We start from the raw sequence: 12,591 nt of genomic DNA on the forward strand, positions 1-12,591 counted from the left end.
CTGTGCTCATTATTAGCGTGGAACAATTAGTTACTTAGTATACTATGTTATCCTCAACACAGAACATGCAATAGGGAGAAATCGTCAACTCTTATACAAGATTTCAGTCTGTATTTGTTCGGCTGCTGGCAAAAAAAAAGAAAAAAAATTGAGATGAATGTTCCCTTTCACAAAGAGCAACATCAAACTGATAGCTTTCAAAACAAGGGTTTACTACAATCCACTTTAATATGTAAAGCAGATGCCAAGTTATTTTTAGAGCTACCAACATTTGTTCTCTGCCTTAACTCTCACTCCAGAAAGAAAAAGGGGATGAAAGTAGCATTTATGATCCAAAATTCAGAGATCTATATGGAACTGTTCCAATAATAATAAAGGACTTCAATATGAATTTAATTTGACATTCTGAATTATTTACAACTATACAAAGCATGAATCCATCTCAATCAACTAACAAATATGAGATTTCCTCTTCAGGATGTTAATACTGACAACCCTATAAAGCTTTTCCTTCTTACATAAAAACACCATTCTTTTGCTGCCAAATATAAAATGCTCTTTTGAATACCACTCTAGATATTAACAAGCACTATTGTACTTGTATTGTACATGGCAATCACACAAAGTACCTCCAGAAATCTGATAGAAATGATTTTGTCCAAGCAAATTAAAATTATCACAAGTAATAGTGCATCCAACCATTCTGATACAATTCAGCTTTTGTGTATAGCCATTTGAAAGGTTGGCAGTAAATTATTTTTTCCAAAGAGACACTACTCCATAAATTTGAATTCAGCTGCATCTTAGCATTTTTTTTTTTCCAATTTCTTCTTGGTATGCAGCAACAGCTCCAGTCTGAGCCTTGTTTGGTCTCATGCACACTGCCTTTCGCAGTTTTGACATATTTTTAAAGTCCTTGGATTCATAAAAACTAGTCCTTCACAAAATTGTGATTAACTCTTCATACATCTTCATTATAAAACAGATAAAATATTACATAGAAGAAAGTACTATTCTGTTACAAAGATTAATACAGAAACTTTTACTAACTTAGCTACACACACATAACTATAGTTACAGTTTCACTGGAGAGGTGTGGGGAGAAACTTAAAAATTCACCTAGCCAGCCTGTAAGTTTTCTCTACTTAGAAGCAGGTTGTAGACACTGGAGAGTGGTGTGTGTGCATGCATGTGTACTTCTGTATTCTACTCTAAAAGAGACACTAACAACAAAACTACTTCAGGCTCCATTTGCTTGTACAGCAGTTGCATTACAGTTAAAGGAGAAAGATAAAATCACAGATGAGACACACACAACATAAAGCAGTCTTGCAAAATAAGCATTAGTGCTGTTTGGTGACTCCCATTGCCATTTTCAAACAGTGAAGAACTAGGTAATGTTCTGTCAGTCTCCAAGTGGTTTTATCAGTAGTTACTAAGAGGACAGCTCACAATGCAAATAAAATATAAACCATGACAGTGTATATTTAACATGCAGTTTCCTTGTTACCTTGCACTGTAAGGAAAACTGATGCTGTCGTAGATCCACCCTCATTAGAAGCAATGCATCTGTACTCGCCAGCATCCATGAGCTTTACAGTCTTCACCTCTAAAGACAAGTTACTCAACATCCTTATTCGCAGGGGTTCCTTCAGTCTTACATCCCTGCCATTTCTCTGCCAGGTAAGATTGTAACGCACTGTGCTTAAAGTTAGGCAGGTCAAGATAGCTCCTTCACCAGGGACAACCGTAACATTGTTAGGAACCTGAATCACAGGTGGAGGTTCTGTGTAGGAAGAAAAGAATAAAGACCAAGTTGAAAGATAAACAGATTTGAGAATCTTTGCTTCATTTGTGGATTCTTGATACCTCAAATAGTTTATAGTGAGTGGGAAAAAAAAATAATTAAAAAACAACAAAAAGGTTTAATATTGAGTTTTATTTCACATTGCTGAAGCCACAAAACAGAACCAGGGCAGCATCCTCATTCGCTGATGCTAAGCTACCCGACAGGAGCCGGCATCACAAGAATACACCTGTTTTAGGTCAAATCTATATCACATCAGATGAAAAATAACAACCACCAGGCCCCAGAGTCTGATCTCTGAGGTGTGACCACACATGATGGAATCTGAGCTAAACACACACTAGATTTTTACAGGCTTATGTATGAAAAAAGAAAGTAATCATGTTACTACCAAGCTCTTTTAATAGTAACAATAAAACCAAGTTAACAGCTGCTCTAAGCATCAGTATTGAGTTCTTTCACTGATGATTTCTAAAAGAGAATATGAAGGGAGAGAGAAGCATCTGTTCTTTTAAGTTTATCTGATCAAGGACCTTGCCAAATCGGATAAGGAAAAGGGGAGGTAATAAGTACAGTGTACAGAGATCTTGCAGCTGGTCAAAAATACTTCACTCTCTCCCCCACTTTCAGATGCTAAAGATTTTTAAGATGTTAAAGACTTAATATTAGTAAGATGAAGTCAAACTCAAGTGTTTGTTTTTTCAGCAACTAGAAAATGTTGATACAATTCCAATACCTTTCACACAGCAGTTGACAAAATGGGTTACCTGTGATAGACTGTCTGTTACATGGGCAAGCTAAGAATACTTGAAAAGACTGTTTACTTTGCTGAAAGCAGACATTTCATGTAATTTTCTTCCAAATATTTGTACACAAGGATTTCAAAGCAAATCCCTCACATTAATCCTCTGCAAGGCACCAAATAGACCTAATTGCTCATGTTTACATTGTGAGTCAATCTCAGTCAATCTCTCAGTGCTCTGATTTTTCCCCTCATCACTCTTGACTTTCAAGGGCTACCAATATCACATGAAAAAAAGTTTGGATTCTCTTTCTGATCACTCTGTGAGGAGGAAGATGTAACTTCAAGACCAAGAATCTTTATGCCCACAATTTTTGGGGCAATATATAAGATTTCTTGTCCTCCAAAGCAGGATCTGAAACAAGCATATAGGAATACTGCCCACCTAAAGGATTTTTGTAGCCAAAATATGAAGTAGGGTTTTAGAGCTAGGACATTAGTGATGCTACTGTTCCATTCTACTTAAGTACTTTACATGACTAAAAGGATGTCCCTCTTCTCAAATTTACCACACGGCCTAAGAGGACCATTTCCCTACAGACTTTGCCTTACATGGAATCAATGATATTGGATTTGCTAATACTGCAGTCTGAGGAACATCTTCACCTGAAAAAAGGGAAAGTGAAGGGATAGCCACCCTCTTCAACTACTTCTTGGGTTAAAATAAAATTAAAAAAAAGGGGGGGGGGGAGAAGATGAGAGTCTGTGGTCATAACATAATACTCAGCAGGGGAAATTCTGACCAGACATGCAAAATATTTTCCTAGTGGGGGTAGTTAAGCACTGAACACTGCCCATGGAACTTGTGAAATCTCTCCCCTTGGGGGTTTGATTTGAGAGATTCCTGAGAAGTGCAATCAAGCTCAGAAGTTATTTCTGCTTTGAGCTGAGTTAGACAAGTTATCTTCTAAAGGTTCCTCCGGCCTAAATTGTTTAATGATTCAGTGCTTCGTAATATGGATTAACTAACATGAATTAGCTACTAGAGGCGATAAAATACAAGGCTTCAATTTCAAGCCATTACATAAAACCTCAAGGCTGAATTCAAGCAGCCATTCTGAGCTCTAGTATCCTCACTGCCACTAAATTAACTGACTCAGCTCCGCTCTTTTCAATAGTCAAGAGCAGTAGTTTACACTTCTGCATGACAGATGTCTGTTCAACAAACAGAAGGCTATACAGAACAGACTTTTTTGTCAAAATGAATTATTTTTTCCTTTCCCCAAGACCACATTGCGACTGTAAAAACTTACGTGACAAAATTTGCTGTAGTGCTGACAAGGTTTTCATCTACCCACTGACATGCAGAAACAAGATTTTCTTCTTAATTTTTGTTGCAAGTCATCTTCCTGCAGAAGACCACTAGTTTCTGCAGGAGAAGTTCAAGACCATGCCTTGTTTTATGTTTTCTCCATCTGTGTTTGTAATGCATCTTGGTTTACAGTTAATTAAACTAAATTTCTCTAACAGAGACAAGGATTAACTTTGTGAAGTAAAGCCTGTTGTTTTAATTTGGGAAACATTTCTAGCAGATCTGCAATTAAAACTCAACATCATAAGCTGCAGGCAATAGAGCATCCATGTTTCCCAGTGGTCAGAATGACAGGTACACAAGCAGTTTACCTTTACACTTGCTTTCACAGAAGGTCAACTCTCTCCCTCCCACTCCAACTTTTTATGCCCAAAACTTGATCAGGATGACACTATTCACTTTTCAGTAATGATTCTCTTGCCACAACTAACTTTCAGTAATAATTACTAGGGAATAATCAGTGCTCCAAGTCTGAACAGGTCATTAACTTACATAATAAAAATTACTTCTCCCTTAACAAGTGGAATATCAGTGCTTTATGCTTTGAAACTGCTGAACATATAAGGCATACTAATTCATACTAAATGGATGACCAGATTTATAAGTAATTGTCCTTTAAACTGAGATTTTTATGAAGTTAGGAACATTTTAAAATAAATTATTAAGAAAGTTAATAAAAATTACCTATTGGATAAATAATGACTGCTAGCCATTTTAAGGCTAGCAACTAAATATTACCATTTATTCAAAATATTCTTCCTGATTAGCCCAATTTATTCCTCATTTAATTCTACCTCCATCATAGTTTCACTTTTTAAAAATTCAAGGTTATAGATTGGAGATTTCCAATAATTCAGTGAACTGTGTTTTTTAAAAATACGCTAGAGTTTCTAATGCAACTTCAGTAATTATTAATCTATTACATAATACATAAATACAATTAAGTATGTGTATAAATGCTACAGCTTAAAATAAAAGTGAGAATAATTGAGATTTGAAGAGGGCTGCAAGGATGATCAGGGGCCTGGAGCACCTCCCATATGAAGACAGACTGAGAAAGTTGGGGCTGTTCAGCCTGGAGAAGAGAAGGCTGCATGCAGACCTCATAGCAGCCTTCCAGTATCTGAAGGGGGCCAACAGGGATGCTGGTGAGGGACTCTTCATTAGGGACTGTAGTGATAGGACAAGGGGTAATGGGTTGAAACTGAAACAGCAGAGGTTTAGACTGGATATAAGGAAGAAATTCTTTACTGTAAGGGTGGTGAGGTACTGGAATGGGTTGCCCAGGGAGGTAGTGAATGCTCCATCCCTGGCAGTGTTCAAGACCAGGTTGAATGAAGCCTTGGGTGATATGGTTTAGTGTGAGGTGTCCCTGCCCATGGCAGGGGGGTTGGAACTAGATGATCTTGAGGTCCTTTCCAACCCTAACTGTTCTATGATTCTATGATTTCAATTTCTTATTTACAGGCAATATCTAGTCCAACTGATAGTGGGAATTATTCAAAATATAAGCAAGGGAATATTTAAAACAGGCTGAATAAACAAACAGAACACTTGTGTACATGAGTGAGAAAATATTAAACACACTAATATATATTTTATTAAATACAAAAATACAATTTAATTAAAAATATACTTAGAATTGGAAATGTATCTTGTTCAGTGACACTGCTCTCTGTTAAGTGTTCCAGCACAATGTACTTCATTGTAGAAGGATGGACTACTACCCACCTGATACATCCAAAAATGTCTGTGCACGTCCAGTTCCTGCACTGCTAGTTGCCATACATTCATAAAAGCCTTCATCAGACAAGGAGACCTTGGCAATTTCCCAACTCATACTAGATGATTCTCTGGAGGATAAAAAAAAGGGCAGAATCACTAAAATCCTGAAAGAATCAAAAAGTACTAGAACCTGGTTCCCTGACTATAGACACAGGAGATTTTCATGACATAAGCAGCTTGACAATGCATAGAAGTACTAAGAAAGGTTTTGGCAGAATGTCTTACATGCGTATCTACTAACATGCCTTTGACAAATGCCAGTGGTTATCACACAATAACAAAAACCACTGTAACTGCAGTCACTCAGCTGCTCATACTTGTTCTTTTACTACTTGAGAAAATACCTTTCCTTAATACCAACAAGTTCCTACCTAGAGCCAGTATGTGGTATTAAGCAAGTGCCTCTTACCTGTAAAAGAAACAAGGGTTCATCCTTCAGTTTCTCAAACTCGGAGGTACATATAGTGGCTACACATAAAGGAGACCCACTCTCTACCAGATACAATCTGCTTTCCCCCATAATCAGCTACTTGATTCATACGGTGGGGAGGGAAGCATCTACCCTCTTACAAGGTGACTACATCGAGAGAGCTTTCTGTACTTTATAAACTGCAGGGACTACCTGCACCACAAACATTTACAGTCCAAAAAATTGTGAAGTATCTGCATGAAGATGACTCTAACTGGTGCCCTTCTGGCTGCATCCCTGAAATTAACTACCAGCAATAATTATGCTCATCTAATATTCTGCACAATGATTGTCTAGTCATACAAAAAACCAGCACAACATAGGATTGATGAATTCAAGACAGAAAATGGGGAAGAAACGTGAGCAAGAAAGTATAACAGGAATTTATGTAAACACTTGCAGCTTTTCTGTATAACACTGCAAGGCCAAGCTGATAGGCAACACCACCATGTATTACATACAATGTCAAAGTCAAGAAGATAAAAGTATAACTACATTGACTGGTGGTTACAAGTGCTTAAAAACACATGCTCTTACAGATCCTCAAGATTCAAACCCACATGTTATACAACTAATGGTGCAACAGACACACAGATAATGGCATAAATGAGAAAAACAGTGGTTGTTCTGCATTATCCCAGCACTCCGTGTGGCCTGTTGCTATGGCATATAAACAAAACTGATGAGAACAAAAATAGCTGTGATAGCTTTGGCAAGTAATTGCTTCATTATGGGAAAACACTGAATTAGTGAACCCTTTAAGTCTCTTTTGTTTGTCTGAATAGATAAATCAAATCACTAAAGGATATAAAAAGAACAAGAGAAAGAGACTTGGAATATGTATGAAAGTTCAATGTTGTAGCACCATAACACACACAATCCAGCTACACCATAAATGAAAACATTATATAGTGACCTTAAATGGCTTCCTACTAATTCTCTCTTACTTCACACTTATCCTAGATTACATATCATAAATCAAATCTATGACTTCCTACAGTGCAGTGATGGCAAATGGACATGGCAATAACTGCCAACACTAAAGATTAAAGTAATGTTCCTTCCAAGTAAAAAGAAAAATTTCTTTTTCAAGGAATGTATATTAAAAATGAAGTCATGTAATCTTATTCTTCATTCCTGACTTTTGCTATACACCAGATGTCTAACATGGAAGCCTTGAGAATACAAGCATGAAAGGAAATGGGTCCAGGGGAAAAGCTTGGCAGAGACCTGCAGTGGTCTATTAGAAAATAGATATACAATTTAAATGCAACAATAGCAGCAATGACAAACACACACCTCAGGGCATATGCTGCACACTTTGCCACTGACTCGAAAAAGCAGCAACTACACACAGTTCTTTGTAACTTTTATTATTGGGACAACTCAGCAGCAAAGTCCTTTATTTACCTAAATCACTATACAGTATATGCAATTTACTGATCAAGGTGTTCACCTAGTCGGTTTGGAAAATACAAGCATGCTCCTTTAGACAAGTTGCATCCTAGTTGCTGAGGGGGGTGGCTTGAGAAAGGACGCCTGTGGCACCGGAGCAGAGTTGGGGGAGATCAGCGTCCAGAAGCCTCACCACAGAGCGACAAGAGCCACTGAGGAGGGAGCCTCAAGTCCTCGACAGGACTTGCAAAGAGCTCAGCTACCGTGAGGAGGTGACTCACCGGGGGCGGAGACAGGAGGAGCGGCACCAACTGTGAGTGGTTAAAAACCTACCCAGGGAGCGCAGCGAACAGAGCAGGCAAACAGAGCGGGTCGAGGCAGTTTGCGTGGCAGTTCACGCGGGCAGGCGAGCGGGATGGTGAGCACTCACTGTACGACCAGGGTCCGGTCTGGGAGCTCTGCCCCAGCTGCCCCAGTGGTGGCCAGCGTAGGCACCCAGACAGAGCCCGTAAGTGGGGAGGTTGCGGTGCAGAGCTTGGAGTGTAGAGAGTGCCTGCACTGGTCTGGTGAGGGAAAGGTGCAGAATGGGCAGGGCTGCGCTCGCTGCTCCTTGATGGAGGTCCTCCTCCAGCAGGTGGCTGAGCTACGGGATGCTGTCAGCAAGCTGCAAGATGTCAGGGAAGCTGAGAGGAAGCAGGACTGCTTGCTCCAGGACCAAACAGCACAGGGGCCTCAAGATTCCCCTCTAACTCATGGAGGAAAGAAGGAAGCTGTTGATCAGGGAAGCTGAGAATTAGTAACAAAAAAAAAGAACCAAAGGAGGAAGAGAGCAATTAAAAGCAAGGGGCTTCCTCCTAAATCTGCTGTACCCACCCAGAACCGCTTTGCTGTCCTGCAGGGGGCTGATGAGGAAATGCACTTGCATCAGAAACAGTCGGCTGGTGCACTGGTACAGAAGATCTCTACTGGTGCTGCCAGGAAAAAGCGGCGGGTTGTAGTAGTAGGGGACTCTGCCTTGAAAGGGACAGAAACGCTCATCTGTCGGCCTGAACCAGTCGCAAGGGAGGTGTGTTGCCTACCTGGGGCACGGATCAGGGATGGTGCAGAGAGGCTGCCTGCTCTAGTAAGTCCCCCAGACTATTACCCGCTTCTAGTGATACATGTGGGTGCTAGGGATATAGATAGTAGTAGCCTGAGGAGTATAAAGAAGGACTACAGAGCTCTGGGAGAGGTGGTCAGGGGTTCTGGAGCTCAGATAGTCTTTTCAACAATTCTCCAAGACACAGGGGAGGACCTTCCAAAGGCAAGGAGGATTGGACAGGTTAATAAATGGTTAAAAGGGTGGTGTCATAGTCAAGGGTTTGGGTGTCTTGGACATGGGGCCCACATTTGTAGGCCAGGCCTACTGGGGGCTGGTGGAACTGCTCTGATAAAGAAAGGGAAGAGTGGCTTTGCTGGGAGGCTTGCCAGACTTGTCAAGGATGCTTTAAACTAGTTGTGTTGGGGGAGGGGAGCATCATTCCATCCCAACACACCCAGTCAGTTGCCAACACCTAGAATAAATACTCTGAGCAATGTAGTAATATTCTAGCCGCTCCAGCCACTGAGCTGACTTCATTTGGAGCTCGGATCAGATGCCTCTATACAAATGCCCGTAGCATGGGGAATAAACAAGAGGAATTAGAGATGTGGGCACATCTACGCGGCTATGATATAATAGGTATCACCGAAACATGGTGGGATGGCTCCTTTGACTGGAGTGTTGGAATGGAGAGTTATAGGCTTTTTAGAAAAGACAGGCACAGTAGGAGGGGAGGGGGAGTTGCCCTTTATGTTAGGGATAGGCTAGAGAGTATGGAACTCTGTCTGGGGACAGGTGATCAGTTAAAAGAAAGTTTGTGGGTCAGGGTTAAGGGGAAATCGGTGATGGGACACATTACTGTGGGGATATGTTACAGACCGCCTGATCAAGAGGAACCTGTGGATGAAGAACTCTACAGACAAATAGGAAAAACCTCACGCTCGCAGGCCCTTGTTCTCATGGGGGACTTCAACCACCCTGACATCTGTTGGGGCGACGGTACGGCCCAGCACAAGCAATCCAGGAGGTTTCTCGATTGTGTGGAAGACAACTTCCTTCTGCAAGCAACAAAGGAGCCGACGAGGAGAGGTGCCCTGCTTGACCTCGTGCTCACCAACAAGGAAGGGATCGTTGGAAATGTGACTCTCCAGGGAAGTCTTGGATGCAGTGATCACGAGATGGTCGAATTCGAGGTCCTCAAGACAGTGAGAAGAGCGTGCAGTAAGCTCACTGCCCTGGACTTCAAGAGAGCAGACTTTGGCCTCTTCAGGAACATGCTTAACAAGGTTCCATGGGATATAGCCCTTGAGTGTAAGGGGGCCCAAGACTCTTGGTTAATATTCAAGGATCACCTGCTACAAGCTCAGAAGTGTTGCATCCCAACTAGAAGGAAGTGCAGCAGCAGGGCCAGGAGACTTCCTTGGATGGATAAGGAGCTGCTGAGAAAAATTCAGAAGAAAAAAGAGGCTTATAAAAGGTGGAAACAAGGACAGGTGGTCTGGGATGAATACAGGGATGTTGTCCGGGTAGTTAGAGACCAAGTTAGGAAAGCTAAGGCCCAATTGGAGCTAAACTTGGCAAGGGATGTAAAAGATAATAGGAAGGGATTTTATAGGTATGTAGCGGCTAAAAAACAGACTAAGGACAATGTAGGCCCCCTCCGGAAGCTTTCGGGAGAACTGGCTACACAGGACTTGGAGAAGGCTGAGGTTCTGAATGGCTTCTTTGCCTCAGTCTTCACTGGCAATGGCTCTGACCGCAGCACCCGAGTCTTGGAAGGCAGACACAGGGACTGTGAAAACTTAGACCTTGGGCCCACTGTACATGAGGATCTGGTTCGAGACCATCTTAAGAACCTGAATGTACACAAGTCCATGGGACCTAATGAAATCCATCCACAGGTCCTGAAGGACCTGGCAAATGAAGTTGCAAAGCCACTGGCCATCATATCTGAAAAATCATGGCAGACAGGTGAAGTTCCTGATGACTGGAAAAAGGGAAATATAACCCCCATTTTCAAGAAGGGGGAAATGGATGACCCGGGGAATTACAGACCAGTCAGTCTCACCTCTGTGCCCAGCAAAATCTGGGAGCGGATTCTCTTGGAAGGCATGCTAGGGCACATGAAAAACAACAAGCTGCTTGGTGACAGCCAGCATGGCTTTACTAGGGGAAAATCCTGCCTGACCAATTTGGTGGCCTTCTATGACGGGGCTCGAAAAGTGATGGACAGGAACAGATCAGTTGACGTCATCAACCTGAACTTGTGCAAAGCGTTCGACACTGTCCCACATGACATCCTTGTCTCTAAATTGGAGTGTCATCAATTTGATAGGTGGACCACGTGGTGGATAAAGAACTGGCTGGATGGTCACACTCAGAGAGTTGTGGTCAATGGCTCAATGTCCAGCTGGAAACCAGTAACAAGTGGTGTCCCTCAGGGATCGCTGTTGGGATCGGTCTTGTTTAATATCTTTGTCGCTGACATGGACAGTGGAATTGAGTGTGCCCTCAGCAAGTTTGCCGATGACACCAAGCTGTGTGGTTCTGTTGATATGCTAGAGGGAAGGAATGCCATTCAGAGGGACCTTGACACGCTTGTGAGGTGGGCTGATGCCAACCTCATGAAGTTTAACCATGACAAGTGCAAGGTCCTATACCTGGGTGGGAGCAATCCCAGGCACAGCTACAGGTTGGGCAAAAAGGAAGTTCATGGTAGTCCTGCGGAGAAGGACTTGGGGGTGTTGGTCAATGAGAAAATGAACATGAGCCAGTAGTGTGCACTTGCAGCCCAGAAAACCAACCGTATCCTGGGCTGCATCAAGAGGAGTGTGACCAGCAGGTCAAAGGAGATGATCCTGCCCCTCTACTCTGCTCTCGTGAGACCTCACTTGGAGTATTGTGTGCAGTTCTGGTGTCCTCAACATAAAAAGGACATGGAACTGTTAGAACAAGTCCAGAGGAGGGCCACGAGGATGATCAGGGGACTGGAGCACCTCCCGTATGAAGACAGGCTGAGAAAGTTGGGGCTGTTCAGCCTGGAGAAGAGAAGGCTGCGTGGAGACCTCATAGCAGCCTTCCAGTATCTGAAGGAGGCCTACAGGGATGCTGGGGAGGGACTCTTCATTAGGGACTGTAGTGATAGGACAAGGGGTAATGGGTTGAAACAGCAGAGGTTTAGACGATATAAGGAAGAAATTCTTTACTGTAAGAGTGGTGAGGTACTGGAATGGGTTGCTCAGGCAGGTTGTGAATGCTCCATCCCTGGCAGTGTTCAAGACCAGGGTGGATGAAGCCTTGGGTGCTATGGTTTAGTGTGAGGTGTCCCTGCCCATGGCAGGGGGGTTGGAACTAGATGATCTCGAGGTCCTTTCCAATCCTAACTATTCTATGATTCTATGACTCTAGTTATTTGTCCAAGGCCAGATTGGACAAAGCCTTGAGTGACATGGTTTAGTGTGAAGTGTCTCTGTCCATGGCAGGGGGGTGGAACTAGATGATCTTAAGGTCCTTTCCAACCCTAACTATTCTGTAATTCTATTAGTAGCTGTATAAACACTGGCGGAGAACACAGTGACATTCATCTCACAGCTAACCTCACCTCTTGGTCACCGTAAGTCACCAAACTCCATATCACATTTTCACCTGGGAGAGTACCAGCAACAGGCTGTGGCTCAGATGATTGAACTAAAACATCACATTCACTTGTACTGCACTAATTAACACATAGCTTAGAGGAATATGTCCTTCATGGTTTAGCAAAGCAGATACTGGACTTGACTAACAACCACAAATATCAGTTGATTCAGAATGGGGTTTTCTAATTATTTTTATAGTTATTATCTTAGTTAACTACATGGATTGCCTTTCTTGTCAGAATTTCATATACTGTTTTTCTCATTCTGGCCTCTGCAAGGTGGGTGTGATCTGCCATTTACAA

The 12,591-nt window shown here is 42.2% G+C and overlaps 1 protein-coding gene across 1 annotated transcript in view; it reads right to left on the reverse strand.

Moving 5' to 3' along the window:
- Positions 1-12,591, reverse strand: part of HMCN1 (hemicentin 1) — a 209,674-nt gene that overhangs the window by 130,312 nt on the left and 66,771 nt on the right. Inside the window, exons 10-11 of the mRNA XM_034064292.1 lie at positions 5,653-5,774; positions 1,511-1,786 (exon numbers count right to left, since the gene is read on the reverse strand). Coding sequence (XP_033920183.1) covers positions 1,511-1,786; positions 5,653-5,774 — 398 coding nt within the window. The remainder of the gene's footprint in view (positions 1-1,510; positions 1,787-5,652; positions 5,775-12,591) is intronic.

The sequence above is a fragment of the Melopsittacus undulatus genome, chromosome 6 (genome assembly GCF_012275295.1).
Source record: "Melopsittacus undulatus isolate bMelUnd1 chromosome 6, bMelUnd1.mat.Z, whole genome shotgun sequence".
In the NCBI taxonomy this organism is placed as follows: Eukaryota; Metazoa; Chordata; class Aves; order Psittaciformes; family Psittaculidae; genus Melopsittacus; species Melopsittacus undulatus.